Genomic DNA, 9,472 nt, shown 5'->3' on the forward strand with positions numbered 1-9,472 from the left:
CATGCTCCCAACTTTATGGGAAGAGTTTGGGGATGGCCCCTTCCTGTTCCAACATGACTGAGCAACAGTGCACAAAGCAAGGTCCATAACGACATGGAGGAGCCAGTTTGGGGTGGAGGAACTTGACTGGCCTGCACAGAGTCCTGACCTCAACCCCATAGAACACCTCTGGGATGAATTAGAGAGGAGACTGCGAGCCAGACCTCCTCCCCCGACATCAGTGCCTGACCTGACAAATGTGCTTCTGGAAGAATGGTCCAACCTTCCCATAGACACCCTCCTAAACCTTGTGGACGGCCTTCCCAGAAGAGTTGAAGCTGTTATAGCTGCAAAGGGCGGGGCCAACTCAATACTGAACCCTACGGGCTAAGACTGGGGGGCCATTAAAGTTCATGTGTGTGGAAAGGCAGGAGGCCCGATACTTTTGGCAATATAGTGTGTGTGTGTATATATATATATATATATGTGTGTGTGTATATGTATATATATATATATGTGTGTGTGTGTATTTTTTATATATATATAAGATAGGGACCTTTTAGATACAGGCTGGCCATAGCTGGCTGCAAGCTCTGATTGAGAAAATCTTTCCATCTTGTCCCTTCACCAGAGAACATACACTAATCGAGATTCAGGTGGCCCCTGCTGAACTGCTGAATTACAATCGGTGAAATAAATGATTGGCAGATTTATAAATCGTAGAAGGTGATTGGTCTGCCAGATCCAACACTATGCATCTGAAATGGAGTGAAGACATCTGCCGGCTGTACTATTCATAACGTCTTTCTTTAGAAAAGTACTTTCATGTCATAATTTGGTGACTTCAGTTCCAAGAAAACCGTTTCTGTAAATATTGGAGATATTCGGCTTGGTTGTTTTCTCAGCTGGTGCCGTGGTCGGCCGTATAATCTCCATAATTCGTCCAGAATGTTGTAGGCAGCTGGGAAATGCATGTTGAAATAATGTAACGATCCATTTCCTGTCTTCCAGCATTGTTTAGCGGGATGGGAAAATGCCGTTCCATCATGTGGCCTCCGCGTCAGCAGCCTCGACATGAAAACTTCTGTAGAACCCAGCGCAGTGACTAGGGCATCGTCCTCTAATATAACCACGGTAAGGAGACAGACTCTGCAATAGGCAGGAAATATTGAGAGAGGACATGCTTTCATCTGTTTTTTAAAATGCTATCGAACTGGCTGTCATGCTGTTCCAATGGCTTCGGCACTTTCTTGGTCACTGGTCTGGTAAAACTATGCAAAACAGGAGTTTCCTGATCTGAGTTAGTGGAATTGCTGGTGCTGGTGGATCAGTAAGACAGCCAGGCAAGCAGCATCTTCAGCAGTGCAGCCTCTATGTTATGACAGGTTTACTCTTACAAACCAAGTCAGCAATGGTAACAATGGGAGTTTCATCTCCAACACAAGAGATAGGTTAGAGCCTGCAGCTGTTGTAAAAGCAGGCCATAGATGATATTATTATTTATTTCAGGTACTTGTATAGCGCCGTTAATTTACGCAGCACTTTACATACATTGTGTACATTCACATCAGTCCCTAACCCTCAAGGGGTGTACAATCTAAGGTCCATAACTTACATTCATACATACACACACTAGGGCCAATTTAGACAGGAGCCAATTCACCTACCAGCATGTCTTTGGAGTGTGGGAGGAAACTGGAGTACCCGGAGGAAACCCGCACAGGGAGAACATGCAAACTCCAGGCAGGTGGTGCCGTGGCTGGGATTCAAACCAACAACCCTAGTACTGCCAGGCAGAAGTGCTAACCATTTAGCCACTGTGCTGCCCATGATTTGATTTACTTTCCTTCTTCCACGAATGGAAGGAAAGAAAATCACTCCATTCCCCATCAACACTGAGCTGTGTTGTCCATGCCTCCCACGGAGCTATTGGGTTCTGCCAGTGGGGAGCCTTCCCTGCCAGTACAACACAATGGTCACTGCTAGTGGCTATAACTGCTACACAAAAATTCTGGTTGTACTGAAGTCGATTGATGGATCGACCCCAGTACAACCTGCCTGCCCATAAATGGATGAAATCTCAGCTGGCCCCCGCTGAACTGGCTGAGATTCGATCCATCTATGGCTGGCTGAAGACTGCTGTCAGATTACAGCCGACTGCTGGAGACTGAGTACTGCCCCCTTCTGGAAATGTTAGTTGCTGGCAGCAAATATGGAAATGAGGGCTTCTGACTATCTGCATACTTGCAGGCTTTGCTCTGGGCAGCTGTCCTTGGGTGCTGCCTGCCCTAAATATAAGTTCCATCATCCAGCCGCAGCAGCTGCCAGCCTCCCATAGACTTTTACAGGCAGCCTGCAGCAGGACTGCACAGTGCACCCCCATCCCTTCCTCCCGCACCTAAACTCCAGAGCAGGGGCGGACTGACCATTTGGAAACTCGGGCACTGCCCGAGGGCCAGGGGTCAGTAGGGGGCCCCATGAGATGCCCCTGGTACCTTTTTCATAGGCTTTTTTGAGTTTGGGCAAGGACACAGGGGCCCCATGATCCCCTATTGCCCGGGGGCCCCATGAGTTGTCAGTCCGCCCCTGCTCCAGAGTCTCATGCACCGGAGCTAAACGCTCAATGTGCATGAGGCCTAACTCAAATTATTGAAGCCAGAGGTTTGACAAAACAGCCAGACACCTAGCATTTTTGTAGCGTAACGTCCGTAGTTCTTACAGGATAGGTTTCCTTTTGCGCTCAAAGCACAGGAAACGTTTCTCATAGGTAAAAACCAAATCCTATCCGACCTGCAGTTCTGTACCCCAACCTGACCTACGGCCCCTCTGTAATCCTGTTCAGTCCTGCACTGCAGTGCGGACTCTTTTTGATCAGTTTACTTACATATAGTAACATACTTACATATCCTGGTATACTATTTAGTTTTACAGTGAAATCAGCGGCATGAACATTTGTACATTTGTACGGGGCCTCAGAAGTGTGCGCATAGCCGTTATGGGCTACCCATGGCCAAGGCTCTAAGGAATAGGTAAACCCAAGTACAAAGTCTACATTTCAGCATACTAGTCCTTAGATGTAGTGGCTACCTTTTTGTTTTTTGTTTTTTTTTTCCAGCTATGTTGCCTTTTTTTTTGCACCTGGAATTCCTGCTAGTAACATATTTCCCACCCTATGGTGACCACCAGGGTCGTGGATAAGGAGGTACCACCAGTCCTCCTGTATGGGGCTCATGTCAGCAGGGGGGCCAGACAGCCAGGTGAATTGGATGTGGGCAGGGAGGGTGATCAGCATGATGGGGGGGTCGGGGTAATTACCGGAACCACACCTCTGAATGGCTCTTTCTGCCGCAGCTGAAATCTGGCTTCTCCTCCTCTCCCTCCTGCTGGCTGTCAGCTGCTGCAGAGTGAGGGATCGTTTCCAGTAATTTCTCCCCCACCACACACATCCCCCTCCCTGTACACTATACATTGCCCCCCTGTGTGCCCCCTCCCTTGCCGTGCCCCCCCCCCCTCCTTCCCACCAGCAGCTGCAAGCACACAATAGGATCCTTCAGGATGGAGAGTGGGGGAAGTGTCCAGTAAACATGTCACATTTGCCAGGCCCTTTCTTTCCTGAATGAACACAATGAGTGATTGGTAGTGATCACTCACTATGTTCATTCCTAACTTTCATATCTTTTGGGGGCCCTGTCAGGTTGGCTGTATGGGGCCCCATGGTTTCTAACAGCAGCCCTGGTGACCACACTAATTCACTGTACTTGATGGGAGGAGCTGTGTAGTCACTCTAGGACAGGAATTAGTGCAATGCCATTTTGTAATGTATTGAAAACCCACCTCTTCAGGGAAGCCTACCCCACCCTCACCTAACAGTTGTTCTCCTTCATTCCTCCTACCACTCCATCCCCCACAGCCACTTCCTCCTGTGCTACTACCCCCTCCCTCCTAGATTTTAAGCTGGAAAGAGTAGGGCCCTCTAACCCCTCGTGTGCTGTTTGTAGTTGCTGTTCTGTTTCATGTTCTGTCCCCCACTCTATTGTACAGCGCTGAGCAAACCCTTTGGCGCTGTATAAACGCGATGTAATAATAATATTGCCCTTTTCACACCTAGGTTTTTGTTTATATTGTGAGTTGGGCACACAGCTTAGGTGTGCTGGTATAGAACTTCAGCCAGCATTTGTTATTGTTTAGTTTTAGGTTGGAGCCCCTTTTTAGTTGTTTCTGGCTGTCTTGTTGAGATATACCCTATACAGATGAAAGAAAATGACCTCGGTGGACACAGATGACAGTACAAAATACAGAGCCTCTAATAGCCGCTAACATTTACACCAGCAGTGCCCTCTGAAGAGCGATCCACAACAGATTGCCTTTCAGAGGGTGTTTGACAGGCATTGAGGAGGCACTTTGTCACCTCCTGTTTTAACCCCTAAAAGCCTGCACCATGGCCCCATTCCCTTGAAATAGGTTGTGCACAGTGGGTGGTACTGCCCATCAAAGGCAATAGTGGGTTCATTTTTGCTGCGTCTCAATGCAAAGTATTGCAGCAGCAGAATGTATTTATCCCTATACAGCTGCCTTTACTGCATACGGGGAGTGGATGGGTGTGGTAAACATAGCTCAGCAGCGTCTTTTTACCATCCCACAACTGCAAGTGTAAACTAAGCCTAACCCTTTCCCCTCGCTTCCAGTTCCATATACAGCTGTTATCAGCTTAAGAATGAAGGGGAAGTCTCTCCAGGTGGACACACACAGCACTTTATTGGTTATTTGCACTCCCAAAAGTTTGCCTAGAGCTTGAGATCAAAATGCAGGTTCATGGAATTTGGCACCCCAGCCAATGTCCTTTTTGGTTTACTGAACTGGGAATTTCACATATTCACAAAACACATCTAAAGGGTGCAATATGTAGTGTTTATCCACAACGAGACCAATAATATGATCATAGCAGCTATGGTGAGTATAGAGGTGCGCTTGGTGTAAACGTTGGTCACACTTGAGGGTATATTTATGAAGGTTTTTTAATTTTGCAGTTCGCAGGTAACAAGTGAATCTAACGAGTTTCGGCAGCAGTGCCGTCCCCTTCGTCATGGCTGTCCAATAGCAGAATGGCAGTATGGTGATTATAGTAAGGGCGGACCGCTTGCAGGCTACAATGCTTTGCACAAATATTCACGCCCTTGGACTCCACATTTTATAATATTAACCACTTCAAGTCCGGACACTTTTACCCCCTTCCTGTCCAGGCCAATTTTCAGCTTTCAGCGCTATCACACTTTGAATGACAATTGCGCGGTCATGCAACACTGTACCCATATGAAATTTTTTGCATTTTTTTGAGACCGATAAAACTTTATTTTGGTGATATTTAGTCACCACTGGGACTTTTATTTTTTTTGCTATATAAATGAAAAAGTCCAAACATTTTGAAAAAAAAATTTCTTATAAATTTTGCAAATAAATAATATTTCTTCATACATCTTGGCCAAAATATATTCAGCAAACTTTTTTAGTAAAAAAAAATAACCCAAATTCGTTTATAACCAAAAATTATTATAATTTTTCAAAAAATGTTTTTACATTTTTATTATTTTTTTTATATTATTTGTTTTGTTTTTTGTTTTTTTTGTATTTTAACATACTGTCACCCTAGCAGCACAGTGTCAACATAGTTACACTGTACTACTTGTGGGGGGTGATAAAGATTTTTGATTCTTTTTTTACACCCATAAAGACTGTAAAAGCAATTTCTCCTCTGTGGCTGCATTCCTGCAGCCATTGAGAAATACTGTGAGAGTTGTGATTGGTCACAGCTTGTCACATGGTACAAGGCTGTTGTGAATAGCCTTGTACCATGTGACCTCTGTGATCATTCACAGATTTCACTAGTAGTAAGCAATGATATCAGGAAGTGACATCTTGCTTACTACTATTCATGTAATCACTGATTGGCCAATCAGTGATCACATGATCGGAACCTCACAGAGAGGTCTTGTACAGCAATTGGTATTCACTGGACTGGAGGACACAGTGGGCACCGGATTGCAGTGTCGCACGCTCCCAGGGAGCGCGCACAAGCAGTAAATGCGGGGGCCGTTTATAAACAGCAACCCGCTCCTGCACTGCTCCTGTCCGGCCGTTTATGTACATGGGCCGGACAGGAAGTGGTTAATCTAGTTATATGTGTGTGTGTGTGTGTATTATAGTATGTTGAAACTGATTGATCTTGTAAGGGCTACGTTATTTTTTGAGGGTCAAACTTATTTAAAGTAGAACTATGGCCTCCCATAAAGAAAGGTATGCTTTATTGTAAGTGTACCTGCACTTAGTTTTTCTCTTAGCACCCCCTGCAAAGTCTCACAAATACCTAATGCTCCTGTCACTGTTCATCATTGCCACATCTATAATGGTGTGGCAACGATGCTGCCTTGCTCCTGAATTCAGAGCAGAGTTGTCACTCCCATGTAGGCTGTGCCTGCTTGCACTACAGTGGAGTGATCACATGTTGCAGGGGGGGTGGGGGGTCACTACTGATTCACAAGCCTGTAGCTTGCCAGTCATTGACCTAATCTGGCCATGACTCCTTGTTGGGTCATCGGTATCACGAGCATCCCCTCCCTTTTCTGCATGTCAGCTGCAGTGTGGGGAATCCTCTGCCTGCAGCTAATTGGCCCGGGAATGACAGCTGACTAGGAGTTAAAAATACAAGCTCATCCCTGCAGTGATAACCAATGTATATGCTTCCATTTCCAGGACAATGCACCTTACTACGCTTCGAGGGCGAGGTCTGAGAATCTTCTGAATATGTCCCGCTCCATCGCATTCCATCACAATACAGACAAATAGTCTGTAGTCTGTATGCAGGCAAGAAGAAGCAGAATGTCTCCTTAACTCCATCCATAAACTATATTTCTCAGGGAAGAACAATAACCAAAAGCGGCTGTGAAAAACCTTTTGCCAAGGGACATAGTGCACCGATTTTAACATGAATCTATTTTTTTTATGAATATACACTATATGTGATTGTTAAATACATTATATAAATAATCTGATCTATATGTGCTTTTATGTCTTCAATCCTCTGTTTATCTTTTATACATTTGCGTGTCCACTTCCTGTTTACTAGCGCAGCACAGTGACTGTACTTTACTGCTCCTAGTATCTGAGAGCAGGTCTGTAGCTGGCTATAGACGTTACAGCTCAGTTGAGCATACATGCATAACATGACTTTCTTTGGATACAGGTGCAGCTTCTTTCTTAAGCAGTTGAGGACAGTGGGCGTGCTACACATGCCCAGAAAACGTAATCAAGGTATACAGGATGTGTGTAGCACATCCAGTCCCTCCACCCCCCTGCCGCCCCCCCTTCTGGCAATTGCTCGCAGTTCTTGCCTCTGAAAATGAAATCAGGATTTGCTGTCTATGTACAGAAGTTCCTCCAACTGCGACATTTCTGTATCTGTTTCATTCCTCCGCAGATCAAAGGGATGAACTTTGGGCTGCGTATGATGTCCGTTAAAGCAACCTAACAAGTCAATTTAAAAAAAAATTTGAATACATTTCCTTATTAACCTTTAGTTTAACCGAATCAGCCCTGATAAACTCCTTCCCTTCAACTATTTTCCTTTTTTTTTCTTATTTTTGATTCAATTAACTAGTAGGCTTTTTTTTCATTTATTTGTCTTTTTTTTGTGTGTGTGTTTTGGTTTTTACAGTGTTTTGTACGTTTTAAAGCACAAAATGGAAAAACAGCAACCTTTATTTCCTTTGTAAAAAAACGTTTGCAGTGCTTTTTACCAAAATTAGTTTTTTTATTGTAATTTTAAACAGGACAAGTTATCAAATAAAAATACGTTTGTATTCAACGGAAGCACTTTTTTTTTTTTTTTTTTTTTAAGAACTTTGGTGGAAATGGGAAAAATTTTAAATTTTTTTTTTCGTTTTCTTAAATTTTTTGTCTACGGAATGCATAAAAAGAAAAATTTATTTTTGCAAGACAATATCATGAAAATAAAGCCTTGTTTGTTCTTAAACAATATATGTATCACTTTGTTACTCACATCGCTTATGCATTACAGGGAATTGCTAGCTGAGTGTACTGTAGCTGCAGGCATCATTCTGGTATAACCATTTCAAACGGATGACTTCATAAGACGTCCACCTGGGGGAAGTGGTTGCAGTATTCATTACAAAAGGGATAACAGGCGCATGGTGCGGCAGTCCATGTATGTTTAATGAGTTCCAAATGGGCAGGGGTGAAGGTAGTCCAGTAGGCACTAAGGGCAAGCTGCGTAGGAGTGAAGCATAACTCTGCAGAAGGGAAAACAAAAACACAGCGCCTCTGTGTACTGTGAAGGTATTTAATAAAAAGATTAGTAACTCACATCTTAGAATATAAAAACAGGCTCATGGGTAACGGCCAATCTAATTTCTTGAGGTCCAAGAATGTCAGGAAAGTACAGATATCCCCCAAATGTCAGAACAGTACAGATATCCCCCAAATGTCAGAACAGTACAGATATCCCCCAAATGTCAGGACAGTACAGATATCCTCCAAATGTCAGGACAGTACAGATATCCTCCAAATGTCAGAACAGTACAGATATCCCCCAAATGTCAGAACAGTACAGATATCCCCCAAATGTCAGGACAGTACAGATATCCCCCAAATGTCAGGACAGTACAGATATCCCCCAAATGTCAGGACAGTACAGATATCCCCCAAATGTCAGAACAGTACAGATATCCCCCAAATGTCAGGACAGTACAGATATCCCCCAAATGTCAGGACAGTACAGATATCCCCCAAATGTCAGAACAGTACAGATATCCCCCAAATATCAGGACAGTACAGATATCCCCCAAATGTCAGGACAGTACAGATATCCCCCAAATGTCAGGACAGTACAGATATCCCCCAAATGTCAGGACAGTACAGATATCCCCCAAATGTCAGAACAGTACAGATATCCCCCAAATGACCCCTTTTTGCAGAGTAGACAGTCCGACGTACTTCATAACAGGCATGGCAAATTTTTTGAAGTTGTATTTTTTTTTGTCATAATTTTCCCGAAAATGAAAAAATTAAAAAAATTAGTTTCACAATTTTTTTTTTTACATATTGTCACCAATATGATCAGTATTTTTTTTTTTCACACTATTTGCTTATAGCAAAGAATGACTTTGCTATAAGCAATCATTTACCTGAATGACATCCATTCATTCAGGGTTTTTTTTTTTTTTTGTGCTTAGCTGTGATTTGGCCACAGCTAATCACATGACATGTGCATGTGATTAGCTGTGACCATTCACAGCTAGACACTAGTATACAATGGATGGCATGAATGAAGCCATCCATTGTATACAACTGTCATGTGACCTGCTGTGGTTGGTCACCGCAGGTCACATGGTACCGGCAACGGGGGCCGATACCCAGATCTGTCATCGGCCGTGTCCGAGGTACACGGCCGGTGACAGATCGCTCCTCTGCGCGGCTCTGC

The 9,472-nt window shown here is 44.0% G+C and overlaps 1 protein-coding gene across 2 annotated transcripts in view; it reads left to right on the forward strand.

The window, feature by feature from the left end:
• Positions 1–7,837, forward strand: part of MIIP (migration and invasion inhibitory protein) — a 29,768-nt gene extending 21,931 nt beyond the window's left edge. For both annotated transcript variants that reach the window (XM_089681626.1, XM_089681627.1), the window contains exons 9-10: positions 991–1,113; positions 6,727–7,837. In XM_089681626.1, the coding sequence (XP_089537752.1) occupies positions 991–1,113; positions 6,727–6,819 (216 nt within the window). In that variant the 3' untranslated portion in view covers positions 6,820–7,837. The remainder of the gene's footprint in view (positions 1–990; positions 1,114–6,726) is intronic.
• Positions 7,838–9,472: the final 1,635 nt, after the last annotated feature.

This window comes from Staurois parvus, unplaced genomic scaffold (assembly GCF_062004578.1).
Source record: "Staurois parvus isolate SC_StPar_1 unplaced genomic scaffold, SC_StPar_1.0 ptg000274l, whole genome shotgun sequence".
Lineage (NCBI taxonomy): Eukaryota > Metazoa > Chordata > Amphibia > Anura > Ranidae > Staurois > Staurois parvus.